At 34.9% G+C, this 16,751-nt stretch overlaps 3 protein-coding genes across 6 annotated transcripts; all 3 read left to right on the top strand.

The window, feature by feature from the left end:
• Nucleotides 1-1,695: 1,695 nt before the first annotated feature.
• SULTR3;5 (sulfate transporter 3;5) lies at nucleotides 1,696-6,959 on the top strand. Its single transcript, XM_012999217.2, has 13 exons — nucleotides 1,696-1,868; nucleotides 2,654-3,019; nucleotides 4,013-4,220; nucleotides 4,328-4,499; nucleotides 4,596-4,661; nucleotides 4,779-4,892; nucleotides 5,007-5,123; nucleotides 5,263-5,389; nucleotides 5,465-5,751; nucleotides 5,938-6,128; nucleotides 6,252-6,328; nucleotides 6,412-6,488; nucleotides 6,578-6,959. Exons 2-13 carry the CDS (start codon nucleotides 2,704-2,706, stop codon nucleotides 6,737-6,739), a joined length of 1,914 nt encoding a protein of 637 aa, XP_012854671.2. The 5' UTR covers nucleotides 1,696-1,868; nucleotides 2,654-2,703; the 3' UTR covers nucleotides 6,740-6,959.
• A 576-nt stretch (nucleotides 6,960-7,535) lies between these two features.
• HCF101 (ATP binding protein) lies at nucleotides 7,536-14,106 on the top strand. 4 transcript variants are annotated; one of them, XM_012999125.2, is made up of 15 exons: nucleotides 7,536-7,795; nucleotides 7,883-8,026; nucleotides 8,860-9,002; nucleotides 9,088-9,138; nucleotides 9,233-9,388; nucleotides 10,138-10,281; nucleotides 10,497-10,639; nucleotides 11,250-11,319; nucleotides 11,443-11,538; nucleotides 11,689-11,778; nucleotides 11,972-12,025; nucleotides 12,813-12,936; nucleotides 13,043-13,167; nucleotides 13,503-13,625; nucleotides 13,750-14,106. In XM_012999125.2, exons 1-15 carry the CDS (start codon nucleotides 7,723-7,725, stop codon nucleotides 13,816-13,818), a joined length of 1,605 nt encoding a protein of 534 aa, XP_012854579.1. In that variant the 5' UTR covers nucleotides 7,536-7,722; the 3' UTR covers nucleotides 13,819-14,106. The 4 variants fall into 4 exon arrangements, with proteins under 4 accessions (XP_012854579.1, XP_012854580.1, XP_012854578.1 ...); XM_012999126.2 differs by having other exon boundaries at nucleotides 7,555-7,795; nucleotides 8,863-9,002; XM_012999124.2 differs by having other exon boundaries at nucleotides 7,585-7,816; nucleotides 8,863-9,002.
• Nucleotides 14,107-14,529: 423 nt separating this feature from the next.
• On the top strand, nucleotides 14,530-16,653 carry LOC105973975 (Alcohol dehydrogenase transcription factor Myb/SANT-like family protein). Its single transcript, XM_088825614.1, has 2 exons — nucleotides 14,530-15,606; nucleotides 16,343-16,653. Exon 1 carries the CDS (start codon nucleotides 14,648-14,650, stop codon nucleotides 15,599-15,601), a length of 954 nt encoding a protein of 317 aa, XP_088681740.1. The 5' UTR covers nucleotides 14,530-14,647; the 3' UTR covers nucleotides 15,602-15,606; nucleotides 16,343-16,653.
• Nucleotides 16,654-16,751: the final 98 nt, after the last annotated feature.

Genomic DNA, 16,751 nt, shown 5'->3' with positions numbered 1-16,751 from the left:
ATATTAAACCATTTTAAGGTTAAAATTGTAAGTTTTAAATGAAATACAAAATAAAAAATATTATTTTGTTGGTCGATTATTTTTATTAGGGTAAATTACAACCACTCCTGATGTATGGTTAAATTATGAAAAAATTCCTCTTATTTGGATAATTATATGTATCATTAACTATGAATCTTCTTACACATCCATCCTTATGGTGTCAAATCCAACATAATCATCTAGATTCCATGGAATGTGCTCTAGTTTGTACTCGTTTTGTGTAAAAATACAGTTTTTGATGCACCACAATTTGATATATATACAAACCAAAAAACACATCTTATGATCATCTTGCTTCAAAATGTGGAGTTCGAATAGAATAACACGGGTACAAAATTGAGAATATTCCATATAATCTAGAAGATTACACTAAATTTGAAACTGCAAGGGTTGGACGTGTAAGAAGATTTGAAGTTGAGGGGTTGTTGTAATTACCCAAACATGAGGGGGGGTTTCGTAATTTTACGATACCTCAATGGGGTGGTTGTAATTTACCCTTTTTATTATAATACAAAATTAGTGGTGCCAATTGGGCTCATGTGCTAATTTAATAACATATTTCTTATAAAAAACTTTGTATTAATTTTCATATGCAACGGTTAATATGAAGCAGGTTTTTTTTTAGCTGTGGATTTTAAATTTTTTTACTTTGATATATATATTTAGTGATTGTTCATTTTCAATTGATTGTAGGGATATAATTACTTAATTAAAAGTATTTAGAAAGGTTGATTAATGAAAAATTAGAGAACTTATATTATGTAAACATGCCTCCTATTAAAAAAAAGATAACAATGTCTATTTATTTTTTTTAAAAAGAAATAAGAATAAAATTCAAAACCCAAAAACAAACAGCTATTCCGTTCATGAAAAGATTGGCATCACTTCATCTCTTTCACTATAACTACTATAACTATCACTTTTAAAAAATATTTCGTTTCATATTATGTGCATTTACATTTCCGATACTACTGCACCAAATGCATATTTTCATGTGTTAACATTATTAATTAAATATTAAGTATTTAATCTAAAACGTTATCCATTCTAATGAATATATATGTATTTAGCTAATTTATCACAAGCATTTAAAACCAAAACATATCCAAAAAAAATCCCAAAAAAAGTTACAAGATAAATAAAATCAAATATAGATAAATACAATTAATTGCATATAAATCATCATAATATTTTCTTGACTCAGCCAAATAATTCAAACCCTTTTGAATCTCCTCTTCTCAAGCTGTACCAATATAATTAATTAATTAATTAATTAATTAATTAATTAATTAATTAATCAATTATTCCTCTAATGTTGTCCGAAAAATATTGCGAAAAATATATTTATTTTATTTTATTTTATTTAACGGAAATACATTTATTTAGGTCCTTCTTATCCACTAACCAATAAAATAATTAGCAGAAATGCCCTCTCCTCCATTAATCCCTCCTCCAAAATTAGCTTAATTCATTTTCATCCATTAATTTTATTTTATCTTTATTATTAAATCCATAAATAAATGTTTTCCCAGCCCTATTTCTTCATTCAATAACACTGTTTTGATTATCTAAGTAAATCATTAAGATTTACGGCAGGGTAATCAAACTCGCCTTGTATAAAACCCCATTTTTCCCTGTACATATATATAAAAGTTTTAAATAAATAATAAATAAATAAATTAGTCCCATCTTTTTTCTTAAATGTGTATATGTAATTAGTACAATAAAACCTTCTTCTTGCTTCGTTTCTGTACAAAGTTCAGCTGCTTCTATCGTTCCCGGCTTCGTTTACGCGTCGCGCCCGATTTCCCCGATATATATTTTTGGTAAGATTTTATGTTCCTTTTTCTTCTTTATATCTACGGGTTCGCACTAGCGGAGCCAGAATTTTTAAATCCAAAAGGGTCGTTAATTCTAATATACATGACTTTTAAAAAATATATATATAAAATAATAGGAATTTGAGAAACCCTATGTTGGCTCTGCCAATGCACGTTCATCATCATATATATATATATATATATATATATATACATGATATGTATATTGAATTTTTCGTGTTTTATTAGTATTTTATTTTTTATATTTTTTTTTTTGCTGAGAGTTTGAATTGAAGTATCTTTATTTTTGTTGGAAAGATTGAACTGAATCATTTGATAAAACGGTTATTTCTATGCTACACCCGATGAAGATTACACCGTATGGTTTTTTACCGTTGATCTACACATACCAATGTGGGTGTGTGTTTGTGTGCATATGAATGGTAAAGATCTACCCAGTGTATTTCACCGGGTGTAGCATAGTATAAACCATTGACAAAAACATGTTAATTATAAATATTTTATTGAATTATCTTCATATAATCAAGATAAATATATTACCAATGTGATACGATGTAGTAATTAATGCAACCATAACTGTGATTAATTACAACAATATCGGATTAACTTATATTTGGATTATTGACTGATTAATATCACTATTGACTATAATCCAAAAGCAACCAACAATTAACCTAAACCAATCAGACTCCACCACGTCATCTTCACCCAAACCCTCCCTCTCTCTCACACACTCACACACTTACATATATATATATATATAAACACAGGCAGCAAATAATAACAAAATTAGAAGAGAATCAGCAGCGGAATAATAATAATGACGAGAGCAGTAGAAGGAGGTCACCGGAGCGTGAACATGGGCCCACCCCGGAGTTTCGGGACGGTGCTGAAATTGAAACTGAAAGAGACGTTATTCCCGGACGATCCGTTCCGGCAAATCCGGAAAGAGCCGTTAGGGCGGCGATCGATCCAAACGCTGCAGTATTTCGTCCCCATGCTCGAGTGGCTCCCCAATTACAGCTTCAACCTCTTCATGTACGATCTCCTCGCCGGAATCACCATCGCCAGCCTCGCTATTCCGCAGGGCATCAGCTACGCCAATCTCGCTTCTCTTCCCCCCATCATCGGACTCTGTAAGTATATCTATATCTATACATATATCTATATATCACATTATTTACGAGATTAGGGTTTTATGATTTTTTTAGTTTGGGTATTTTAAGTGACTGAATAAATATGTTATATTTAATTTTAAGATATTATATATATATATATATATATATATATATATATATATATATATATATATATATATATATATATATATATATATATATATATATATATATATATATATCTCGGAGTTTATATGAATTAATTAGCCTTTTAGTAGAAACTAAATTTAATTTGTGTTGTCGAGATCAACTAATAATTAATTTCAGCGGTGCCATGCACGGTAAATACATATTTTCAGTTTACGATAATATTATCTTATAAGATATTATCTTTAATTAATAGATAATATATAACAAATCCTTAAATATAGGAAATCTTATAATTAATAAGGCTATTTTTAATTTTTATCCCTATATTAAATTTTTTTTTTTTGATAAGATATTAAATTTATATTAAATTTATTTTGTTAATAAGATATGCACCGAATTCGCCTGTGTTTAAAAGAACATATCTTATTATTAATGGTGGTAATTATTAGTGGAAAAGTGGATTTGATGGATAAATTTAAAAAAAAAAATTAAATAATTAGCAGGTGTATTTTTAGTGCAGATTTTCATTAAGCAGTTTACACTATGTATGCATGAGGTGTTAGGGTTTTGATAATGCATTAATTACTATTTTACAATGCTGCCCTTATTACTTTCAAGTACTAACTTTTAGTTTATAGAAACTAGTGAGAAGAAAATCAATAAGAATATAATGCTATTTTAGCTAAGTCACATTATACATTTTTTTCTAAGAATTCATGCACATTTATTAATTATTTTAATATAAGTGCATCGGTACAAATCTCACACGTAAGAACTTTGAAACTGGAATTTATATCATAACTTAGTAGGGTTTATAAATCGGATATCATATGAATGGTTTATTTGCATGCATGCATGCAGATTCGAGTTTCGTGCCACCACTGATATACGCTATTTTCGGGAGCTCAAAGCATCTCGCGGTGGGTACGGTGGCGGCGTGTTCGTTGCTGATCGGTGAAACCATCGGAGAAAAAGCATCCGCCACTACTCAGACAGAACTTTACGTCAGCCTCGTTTTCACCACGTGTTTTATCTCCGGTCTGCTTCAGTCAGCTCTCGGCCTCTTGAGGTATAATATTCCTTCGAAATAAAAAAAATTAATATATATATTTTTTCTTTTTAGGAAAAAAAATATATTTTATTTTAATATATTAAATAATAATTTTATTTTTTTAGACTCGGTGTGTTGGTCGATTTTATGTCGCACTCGACAATCACTGGGTTCATGGGTGGAACGGCTCTGCTTATTATTCTACAGCAGATGAAAGGAATGCTTGGCATGAAGCATTTTACCCACAAAACTGGCGTAGTTAATGTTATACAAGCCATTTTTAAATATAAAAATGAGGTATATTTAATTAATTAATTTTCGCATATATCATAATTAATTTTAATTTCGTTGGCCTATAATTTTATTTTAATTTTAATTTTCGATTTACGACAGTGGAACTGGAAATGTGCACTCATTGGCGTAGTATTCCTCGTATTTCTCCAGCTCACCAGATTTGTGGTATGTTATAAGATTAGGTTACTTAACACGGAAAAATTCGAAAAAAAAAAATTGAACTCTTTTTCGCGTATTAAAGAGTAACAATTTTTTTTTTTAATTTTTGATTTTTGTTTCCAGAAAAAGAAGAATCCGAAGCTGTTCTACATTTCAGCTATGGGTCCGATGGTGGTTGTTGTCGCCGGTTGCCTTCTCGCGTACTTTGGCAATGCCACCAAACTTGGCATTTCTACCGTGAGTCGATTTCTACTATGTACTATATATAATTGCAAAATTCCAAAATAGATTTACACTAATTACACTCTTCCTCTACTAAATTTCATGTATAAAAATTTGTTGATATTCAAGGTGGGCCCGCTCAAGAAAGGGATCAACGCATTATCCGTTAACCGTTTGAACTTCGACCCGGCTTACATATCCGCCCCGTTGAAAGCCGGAATTATCACCGGTGTCATTGCCCTCGTGGTAATTGTCATTAAATAAATCCTCCATAATTAACATTTAATTAACCACTAACTAATTTTATTTAATTTTTCCATTATATTGTTAATCAAAAATATCCAATGATCAATCTTCTATTTTATTTTTTAATTATTTTTTGCAGGAAGGAATAGCTATCGGAAGAAGTTTCGCTTTGGCATCGAACACAAACGTCGACGGTAACAAGGAAATGGTAGCTTATGGTTTCATGAACATCATCGGTTCTATGACGTCGTGCTACTTAACTACCGGTAAACCCCCGTTAATTATTATTTTTAAATTTTATTTTAAAAAAATATTATTAATTTTTTATTTTTTTTGTTCAGGTCCGTTCTCGAAAACGGCGGTCAACGTGATGGCAGGATGCAGGTCTCAAATGGCGAACGTGGTGCAGTCGGTATGCATGTTACTAGTCCTCCTCTTCTTGGCACCACTATTCAGCTACACGCCCCAGGTGGCACTATCCGCCATTATAATCTCCGCGATGCTCGGTTTGATCAAGTACAAGAAGGCCTACCACCTCTACAAAACCGACAAATTCGACTTCCTCATTTGCATGTCCGCGTTTTTCGGCGTCTCCTTCATTAGCATGGACATGGGTCTCTTGATATCCGTAAGAATAATTCGCTTTTACTCATCGGTGGCTTAGCCAGCATTCTCGGTGCGGGGGCCATCGCCCCCCTCCCCCACTATGTTTTCAAGAAAACCTAATTCTTGGAACCCTATAATATTTAATTATATGAACATATAATTAAGAAACGACTAAATCGGAGGCATTGATTTATTATTTCGTTTGCAGGTCGGATTAGCGTTGGTTAGAGCATTGTTGTACATGGCGAGGCCCGCGACTTGCAAGCTAGGGAACATTCCGGAATCGAACCTTTATCGTGACGTAGAGCAGTATCCGGGTGCAACGGGAATTCCAGGGTTTCTTATTGTGCAAATCGGTTCGCCTATATACTTTGCAAGTGCTCCGTACATCACAGAGAGGTACGATTTTCTTCCCATTTTTTTTTATATTAGGCAATATTCATTTTTTTAATTTTTTCTTGTTGATACTATATGGTTTTAATTTATTTTTATAATTTTGTCGTAAATTTAATTCGAGAGCAGGGTCATGAGATGGGTCCGAGAGGAACAAGAGTTGGCGAACGATAACGACCTTGAATATGTATTATTGGAAATGGGAGGTTCGTCGATTCTTGATCTCATAATTCAATAACAAAATGCATAAAAAAAAAATTATAATAAACATACGATCAAATTGTAATAGGCGTGACAGCGATCGATAGCACGGGAATGGAAGCTCTAATTGAACTTCGAAGAAACTTACAAAATAAAGGAATGAAGGTAACTAAAAAAAAGAAAACAACTTGAATTGTTTTGGAAAGAACTATAAATAGTATATAAAGGGTTTAATTTCTCGAAATTTAATGCAGATGATTTTGGTAAATCCGAGGATCGACGTAATGGAAAAGTTGATCGTCGCAAAATTCATCGAAAAGATCGGCGAAGATGCTGTTTTCTTGTCGGCCGAAGACGCTATCGAGGCTTGCAGATTCACACTTCGAAATTCGAAACAAGGCACTGTGGAGGTTTGATGAACTAGAGTCGGAGTGACTTGTTAATAATGGCTCGTTTATTTCGAAACGTAATAAAAAAAATAAAATGTGCGATCCTCGATCGAAGATCGAGTTGCAATTTGTTTTTTTGTTTTGTTTTCGTTTCCCACCTTTGCAGTTTCTTTACTTTTAGGTAAAGAAACTTGCAATAATCAATTGTACATTCATGGTTAGCAAATAAAATCTAATTTAATTTCCATTTTCCTATCTCACCATTGTTGGTGGATTGTCTACATTTATTGTCAGCCCCCCTCGTAAAAGTTTTAATGCATTCATTCAGTCCCTCAAACTTAAAATCCTGGCTCGACTGATGTTCGTGGTAATCGACTTTGTTTTGAATCAAATTACTTAAAAGTTGTAAAAAAAGAACTTGGAGTCGAGCGGATTGAAAATACATGATACTTCAATTTATACTCCTCTTGTTTCATGCTAGTGAATGCAAAATTTTAATTATCAATCAGCTCAACAAAAACTCGAGTTTTTCGAAATGATCAATAATGAATTCAATAGCAAAGTTCAAGATTTAACTCGAACTCCAAATAATATAAACTCAAACTAGTTAAAAATTGTTCGAGTTAAATTTCGAGCCCTTCAAATAAGGTAGAGCTCACCTTGGACACACACACACCCTCATCTGATAATAAGAAATCGTGCTATAAGGAAATGCGATTTTAGGTGTAGGCTTAACAATGGGACTAAAATGGTAGAAAAACAATGTATGAGGACTAAATTCGTAGTATATTTTAAATATAGGGTTCAATATGTAATTATCCCGTTTGTGGATGATGTTTTTTATGGGGGCAAAATCAAATTAGAAACCTGACAAGAGAGATTACACACAGTGAATGGAAACGTGAGGCCCCAAATTCTCTGCTCAAAGAGCATTTCCAATTCCTCCCTTTCTCTCTCACACACTCACACACACACACACACACAGTGATACACACAGAGAGGAAGAAGATATGCAGATTCTCCATGCTCCGTTTGCTTCTACTCCGGCATTTTACTCCGCCGCCGCATCGCAACCGAAAGGAAGTGAGTTTTCAATTCTGCGCAGTAAGTATATCCGCATGAAAAAAATTCAATTCTCCGCTCTGAAATTTAACTTCAATTTTTGTGCAGGACCTCTGCATGTGAGTGGGAAATCGTTGGCTGAACTCATTACTTCTACTTCGTTTTCTTCTCAAAGACAATTAAGGTCTGCATGGTTCTCGTATGGCGATTCAGTATGTAGCTCTGTTTCACCTAGAGCTGCTTCTTCCCAAGGTGAATGAATTCGTTTCCCCCTTTTTAGATTTTGATTTTCCCTGTTGGCCAAGTGCGATTTCACTTTTGTCTTTAGGTTAATGGAAATTCATTACAAGGACGTGTTCTGAAATTGAGATGTGAATTCTTATAATTGATCCACTCGTGTTAGTTCTATTTACTGGTTAATTTATTGAAAATCTGATGCTCTGATGTCTCGATCAGTTGTTAGTTTGAGAGTTCAAAGGCAGTTGAGTTCGTATTTCAATGGCATTTTGATTTGATAATGTGGACGGGATTTTGAATTCCTAAACCAGTAGTTGATGCCTATTGAAAAATATCTCTCCGATATTTTCTGTAGGTCCTAAATTTATGTCTATGTTTTCGTTTCGAGGAGCACTAAAGAACTCCATGAAATTGAGATGTGTAAACAAGTGGCTAGTTCGGTAGTTATCCATCACCATTGGTAAAGGAGTACTTTGTTTGATCAAAGAGAAAAGTGTTACGATCTTTTTTAAGGATACGTGGATCGGCCTTATACTACTATGTATTGGTTAATCTGTCCAAATGTGTATCTATCTGCGGTATTATGTTTGCTCAATGCCGATCTAATTTGTTGATGAATCTAGCATTATAACTTCATTGAACCTTAGCATGATTGGCAATTGAGAATCATGGATTATCACACTTTATTTAGCAGATCGACCATTTTTTACATTCATATTATCAGGTTAGCCAGGTTAAGAAGCAAGCTATAAGATGATTGCCTTTTGTCTTAGATAGTACAACTTAATTGGGGCTTGCTTATCATTATAAATACTTTTAATGTCCATCTAACCAAATTATTGTTGCAGCAGCTGTTTCGGAAGTTGCAAGTCAAACAGCTGAGACAGATGTCCTCAAAGCCTTGTCCCAGATAATCGATCCAGATTTTGGTACTGACATTGTCTCATGTGGATTTGTGAAAGACCTTAATGTCGACAAGGCGTTGGGAGAGGTCTCTCAACAAATTGGATTTGATGAGTTCTTCATTTACATATAGAGATCAACGCCTCATCCAACATTCTCAATTTCAATCTCAGGTTTCATTTCGGTTAGAGCTCACGACACCAGCATGTCCAGTGAAAGACATGGTATATGAAAAACAAAAAAGAGCACTAGTTCCTTTTTTTTTTTTCCTTTCTCTTTTCTCATTTATCGGCTAAACAAGGATATGTAAATTTTCAGTTTGAGCAGAAAGCTAATGAGGTGGTGGCAGCACTTCCCTGGGTTGAAAAGGTTAATGTAACTATGTCTGCCCAACCAGCAAGACCTGTTTATGCTGGGCAACTTCCAGCAGGTCTACAAACAGTATCAAATGTAGTGGCTGTTTCAAGTTGCAAGGTAGCATGTCTTACAATACGTTCCAGTATATATCCCTGAAATAACTTTCCAGGATTGATTTCGCTTCCTTTTGTTTTTCTTTTTGTTCTGTTCTGTTATTATCTTTATGAGTATCTTGAGGTTTTTTTTCCATTTGCCTCTAATCATTTAGTGGTCTGATTTCACATATAATGTATTAGGTCTACGCTCTACGGATCTTGAATCTGAATTAGACACACAAAAAGGACTAGCACAAAATGAAAAAATGTACACTATTTAACTAGAAAAATGAAATATGCTAGTGATGGATGACACAGATGGACAAATTCAAGAGCTGCAAAAAATATTGTCTTATACATATGCTACATGCCATAGACTTTTTTTCAATCAAAACAGAGATAACTATAACTAAGCCAAATCGGATAGATCTAAGGATAGTGGATAATGTTTTGATGGTGCATTCTGCTTAAACTTTTAATAATGAAGATTTATTCAGGAGACTAGTCCTAATATTTGAAATGTATACTTCTTTTATACGAACTATTACCATGGGTGTTGACACTTGAAATTACTGCATCTACATCTTAACCAAAATTTTCTAAATTTAACTGTATTGACACTTCAACAACAGCAATTCCCTTGAATGTATTTCAGTAAACCAGCCTTCCCCTTTTACATGCATTATTGTGTTTTTAGATTCAGTTTTAAATAATCTCCCTGTAAGCTGCCTAACAAATTCCTCTTGAAAATGAACACTCCAACAATTACAGGGAGGGGTGGGAAAATCAACAGTAGCTGTAAACCTTGCATATACTTTGGCTGGTATGGGTGCGAGAGTTGGTATCTTTGACGCTGATGTATATGGTCCTAGTTTGCCAACAATGGTGTCTCCAGAAAACCGGTTGCTTGAAATGGTATTCTTCAATTCTTGTACTAGAATTGCTTTTATTAGCCTATATCACTATATGAAAATTGAACCACCAAGGTTCTGGCCTAGTGGTATTGGCCTCTCTCCTTTTGGCGGAGTCTGGGGTTCAAACCCCTCTGGATGTGTGTGTGTGTATGTGTCAGTTGTGATAATAAATCTTTTTTTAAAGAAACTATACAACAATTGAATGGTATCTTATAGAACCCAGAGAAGAGAACTATCATCCCAACTGAATACATGGGTGTTAAGCTCGTATCTTTTGGATTTGCGGGACAAGGCCGTGCAATAATGCGTGGCCCAATGGTTTCAGGGGTCATCAATCAACTACTGACAACTACTGAATGGTATGGGTTGCTTCCTGTATGCATTATCCTTTCCCTTCATTTCACAAGAAGCTATGAAGTTATTTTCCTGGAAATTTGAGTAGCTCTAAAATTTTGGAACATATATTGTCTTTCCAAGTATCTTTCTTCGTCTGTTTTAATACCTGTAGCTTGTTGGATACCTATTGTTATTCTATAAAGAGCACAAATCAATATGCCTTGCACAATGTAGGGCATATGTCTCTGTTTCTTACTTCTGTCTATTTGATCGTTTCGTAATAATACTATCATTTTACACCAGAAAGATTTAAAAAGTATAACAGGTTTCTAAACGACGAATTCTTTATGTAGTTCATAAATCAGGCAAATTATAGAAAATAATAATGCTGTTTAGTTATCTCTGTTACAAAATTTTAGAATCGGTGCTGCTAGTTTTTCAACTCATTTTATTTAATAACACCCCAGTCCTTGATTTATGCTGTTATGACCTGGAGAACTCGACTAGTTCACATTTACATACCAAAAAGTCCTGTGGGTTATGTCATTATCATCACGATAATTTTATTGCTTTCATTTAATCCGACATCATCAATTGAATTCTCTGATCCAAGTGTGCGTTCGTAATATGTAGGGGTGAACTTGACTATCTGGTCATAGATATGCCTCCAGGAACTGGTGATATTCAGCTTACATTATGCCAGGTGTTGCTTTATGCATTTGCTAGTTTATGATAAATGTAATGAATATTATTGCGCCTATTCATACATTTTACTCATTAATATTTCAGAGTGATAAAATTAATTGGGATAGAATTAAACTTGTAGGTTGTTCCATTGACTGCCGCTGTTATAGTTACCACGCCTCAGAAGCTAGCATTCATAGATGTTGCCAAAGGAGTCCGCATGTTCTCTAAGCTAAAGGTCCGTTTCTTATATTCCTTCATGTTCAATTTAGTTATAAGTTGTCTTTCTATTTTAATGAATGTGAGGTTACCACATTTATTTTGATATTGTTATTCTATAATTTTTTTTCTTCAAGGTATTAGAACTAACTCTAAATTCTGCATTCAGGTACCTTGTGTAGCGGTGGTTGAGAATATGTGCCACTTTGATGCTGATGGAAAACGCTATTATCCATTTGGCAGAGGTTCAGGTTCTCAGGTTTTTCTGATGCTCCATTATCTTATTTCTTAATTCTCTTTTTGGTACACTTTAGATTATGTATAAATTATAATGATTGGAACAGAGCATTGAAGACAATTGAGGATAGTAGTTGAATACATGAAACAATAGCACAATTTTGTAAATATTTTTTGCAGATCTAAAATTGCTCATTGTAATTACGTATTTGCAGGTGGTCAAGGAGTTTGGGATCCCCCATCTATTTGAGCTGCCTATTAGACCAACTGTGAGTCCCATACATTCTCTTGTTAACAGAGTCGACGTACATGGATAAATCGGATTTCGTCTAACATTTTTAACTTATATATAGTACATATAAATGATAATATTTTTCTTGAGGTTAAGGTTTATCAGCTAGCTGTTCCTCATCAGATATTGTAGTTCCTTATAGGCTAAAGCTTATGTGTGATGACCAATAATGCAAAAACACTGAGTGTCACGTTTAAGTTACTAGTTTCTCTTTCCTTAATTTCAAATAGGTAAATGGTTAATTTGAGAAATAAAAAAATCTGATTCTACCGGTTATGCATTTTCTCTAACTTCTTCCATTTCATACTTAGCAAGTGTTTTTCAAGGACAAGTAAATCTCTCAGAGAATATAAATTATAAGCACATTGTTAACTGTTCCGTCATATACTCTTAGTTCATAACTGTAATAAGGTTTCCTAACATATGCTACAACTTCTCTTTGGGTTCTTGCATTTCTCTCATGATAGTAGCCGTTTGAGCTGGCTTGTAATAAAATATCACGTCGTTCATTCCCAGCCATAACGCGTACTTCTCTCTAGTAATATAAAACTTTTTGCAAATAATTGTTGCATCTGCATGAAAAAAAGAAAATTGTTTTACATCTGATCTTCAAACACATGAACCCAAAAATCACCACATTCATGGGTATAAGGGATCAACCATTAAGAGTGAAATTACCAATTCCTTGGTCAATAATAACAAGCATTTGTAAATTAAAAGCTATAATATGTGGATTTACATACATAAGGTGATTCCTTTTATAGCTATCGGCTTCTGGAGATAGCGGAGTGCCTGAAGTAGTTTCTGATCCACAAGGTGAAGTTGCGACCGCATTTCAAGAATTGGGCGTCTGTGTGGTCCAACAGTGCGCCAAAATCCGCCAACAAGGTATTTTATTTTGATCCATTAATCAACGGCTTATGTTGTTCAGTGCCTTTTACTCAGATGAATGCTGATACTAAGGCTCTCGTTTATGTGTTTGTTTCATGTACAGTGTCGACAGCTGTCACTTATGATAAATCTATGAAAGCAATTAGAGTCAAAGTACCTGAATCGGATGAAGAGTTCTATTTGCACCCTGCTACTGTGAGGCGAAACGACCGATCTGCAGACAGTGTGGTATGTCAAGACTTAAACGATCTAGTTTCATAATACTTTAATAGGCCAATCCTATTTTAGACATCTATCTTTCTTACCATCTCTTCTAAACTGCTATCGAAGTAGGCATAATATATAGGGGTCGGTACGAATATAATTATTTCAGATGTTTTAGATGCTCGTGGAAAGGAAAAATATAAAAGTTTAATCACTGAATGATAAAAACTGTTTGGTTAAACGAAGAGGTTCCTTGTTATAATGGGAGCCGTTGTTGGTGGCGTAGAAAATCTTTTCGTTTCATTACAGAGCTGTCTGTTTTTCTTCTTAAAAAAAAATTGTGTTTCTTGTCCAAACAGGATGAATGGACTGGTGAGCAAAAACTGAAGTACGCAGACATAGCCGATGATATTGAACCTGAAGATATTCGAGCAATGGGGAATTATGCTGTGTCCATTACATGGCCCGACGGTTTCAGCCAGGTATTTATTATCCTACGTCATTCCAACTGTCAATATCAATATTTATTTCGAAACAAACAAAAAAAGGAAAAAAATAAACATCTTTGTATAGTTATATTCATTTTTCATGTTCGTTTTTGTGAAGATTGCTCCATACGATCAGCTGCAAATGATGGAGCGTTTAGTCGATGTTCCTCAACTTCTGCATCAGTAGATCCGACAGCTGTGCGAAGAAGATGCTTGAAAGTTTCCCTGTCGGTTCGTTTGTTCTCATGTTCACCTAAAATGTACGATTATACGGAGAATCTTTATATATTCAATTCGATTCTTGCTACCACAGTGAGGCAGCACTGATAATGTAGCATTCAAAAAAAAGCAGAATCTGTTTTTTTTTTTTTTTTACCTGTCATAGGTGTAAACCTCAAATTGAAATTGTACATAGTTATAGACAGTGGTTGTTGACTTGTTTTGATAAAGGAAAATGACCATAATGCCCTTTCAATTTTTGTCGATTCTGTAGGATGCCCTTAAACTTCTTACACTTTTTTTCTTTTTAAATGTTAAATATCGTTTTCAATTTTACTAATACTGTTTTGACGTCGAACGTGATTTTGACCATTTTTCTAGTATGATTTTAGTAAATTTCAACATCGTGAGATGAAAAAGAATTAATAATTAATTTTAAAAATAATTACAAATATGACTAAGTGATTATTTTTATAAGTTGGGAGCATTTGTAAATATATTGAAAAATAAACTTAAATTGAAAAATAAAGTTAAATAGAAAAATAAAGTTAAATAGAAAAAAAGCAAGTTTAGAGATGATATTAAAGCTTAACAGTTAACACAATAAAAACTGAAAACAAAAGCTAATTTTTCAAACATCTGAAAACAAATTATAAGCGAACAAAAAGCTCATAAGCTATTTTCTAAAAGCTTTTGTAAAGACCACCTGTGTGGCTCTGTCCCTCGAGTTTCCCCAATCAAGAAGGATAATAGACCCACCACCCACAAGGAAATTTGCAATCAAAAACCCTAATTCAATGAAAAACCCCAATTCCTACGCCTACGGAACCAGCAACGCAATCCAATACCAAGAAGAAGACGAAGATTCCGATTCCGATGAGAACGAAGAAACCCCAGACCAAAACTTCAACCAGAACGGAAACTTCCACAATTACGACGACTCCAAGCGCCACCCGAAGAAGCGAAAGCTCGAATCCTTCGTCTCCAATTACGACGCCGCTCCGCCCCGGAGGGAAATATGGAGCGAGGAGGAGAGCTTCGTGCTGCTCGAAGCGTGGGGCGAGCGGTACATGGAGCTGGGGCGGCGGAGCCTGAGGGGGGAGGACTGGGTCGACCTGGCCGAAAAAATCGCCGAGATGAGCGGCGCCGAGAGGACGGAATTGGGTTGCAGGAATCAATTGGACGCCCTAAAAAACAAGTACAAGAAAGAAAGGGCGAAGGTGGAGATCGGCCACGGCAGCAAGTGGGTGTTCTTCAAGAAAATGGACGCCCTGCTGAACACGAGGAATCGGGGCCACTGCGGATTGGGGTGCGGGGTCGATTCGGGCGAGTACGTGTTTATGAACCCGCACGTGTACTTGGAGAGATCCAATGTGTTGGATGAGATGAGGGATAGCCCGGGGCAGTCTGACGAGGATGATGACGTGGACGACGATGATGCGGACGATTTGGAGGGGGGTGGGGGTGAGGAGGAGGGGGGTGGGGAGTGTGCTAGGTTGTTGGCGGATTCAATTCATAAGTTTGGTGAGATATACGAGAAGATTGAGGAGAGTAAGAGGAAGCAAATGGTGGAGTTGGAGAATATGAGGCAGGATTTTCAGAGGGAGCTCGAGCTGCAGAAGAAGCAGATTGTCGAGCGCGCCAATGCCGAAATCGCTAAATTACGAGAACTGGACGATGGCGAGGATGACGACGACGAGGATGAGGGTGATGATAATACGGATACTTCTGTGGAGAATTTCGGAGATTGATGCGGGTAAAATTGTTGTTTTTAATTGCTTCTTTTGTTGTCACGTATGGCATTTCGGTTTTTTCGAGTTAGTTAATTGCTTCTCTTGGTGCTTCCGTGCTATTGTGTGTGGTTATGGTTTGTGTATTCTTTTTCCTCGTTCGGTTGGGATTAATTAAAATAATTGGACCTTGGTGGATGTTTGGTTAGTTCGATAACTTTTCGGGCGGGCCCACAATTTTCGGGAAGAAAAAAAAATGGCTCTAACATTTGCCTAATTGGGAGATTATTTATCGGACATCTCACGGTTAAACAATACAATTGGGTTTTCATAAGATTAATTAATCTTATCCTGGGAACCAAACGAGGCGTTTGTCTACATATGAAAGGGTCGTGTGTAAGGCCACGGCAGGTAGTTTCTTATGGACGTTTACTTAAGCAATTTGCTCGTTTTGGCTGATATCTATGTGGGCACAAAGTTATTACTTTATTCTGAGATTGCTAAGAAGATTAATAGTGGTAGTTGTCGTGTGAATGTTTTAAATTCCGACTAGTGACCGGAATATTCCCTATGGCAGTTGATCACCCGTTCATTATGTTGGTTTTCCGTTTATCTTACGCTTCTATAGTGCTAACTGTTGTATGGATTCGTGTAACCTTCTTCGTTTTTCTGTTGGATAACTGATGTTTCTTATTTTCATATATTTAATTTATTACATTCCTATATTTTTCATAAGACTGAATTGATTTTTTTTTTCGGCAGGAGATTTTGGAGGGGCAGAAGATTTCGAGTAAAATCATTTTGCAATTTGTAAGGAGTGATTTTCTTATGAACAACTCTAAATGCAGGAAAGGGTTAATTTTTAGATTGTACTATCCGGCAGGCGATGTTAGTAATTCGCCTGCTCGACTACCTTATCAGGTGCATTGACTTTCTATTGTACCGATTTTTTTTTCTTTCGACTATTGTTTCTTTCTTTCTTTTTTTTTTTTTTTTTTGGCGTAATACTCGGCGGCGAAGGATATCTATCCGTTGCAGGTATAAATTTCCGGTAATTCGATGTTATTTTCACACTCGTAAATCTGGCAAATTCCAGTAAAAATGTGTGTCTGCATCAGAAGACGATCTTCTTGTGTGTGTATAATATATTCATCAGACTGCAAAATAATTT

The sequence above is a fragment of the Erythranthe guttata genome, chromosome 11 (genome assembly GCF_056151865.1).
Source record: "Erythranthe guttata isolate IM_541 chromosome 11, IM_541, whole genome shotgun sequence".
NCBI classification, from domain to species: Eukaryota; Viridiplantae; Streptophyta; class Magnoliopsida; order Lamiales; family Phrymaceae; genus Erythranthe; species Erythranthe guttata.
This window is presented reverse-complemented; position numbering and strand designations above follow the sequence as displayed.

What these genes read in the sequence shown, in the direction of transcription:
- LOC105973975 (XM_088825614.1), top strand. Translation starts at nt 14,648, where the DNA reads ATGAAAAACCCCAATTCCTACGCCTACGGAACCAGCAACGCAATCCAA.
- HCF101 (XM_012999123.2), top strand. Translation starts at nt 7,723, where the DNA reads ATGCAGATTCTCCATGCTCCGTTTGCTTCTACTCCGGCATTTTACTCC. An exon ending in TGAGTTTTCAATTCTGCGCA is followed by an intron (nt 7,817 to 7,882) that starts GTAAGTATATCC and finishes ATTTTTGTGCAG; the next exon opens with GACCTCTGCATGTGAGTGGG. An exon ending in GCAGAGGTTCAGGTTCTCAG is followed by an intron (nt 11,779 to 11,971) that starts GTTTTTCTGATG and finishes ACGTATTTGCAG; the next exon opens with GTGGTCAAGGAGTTTGGGAT.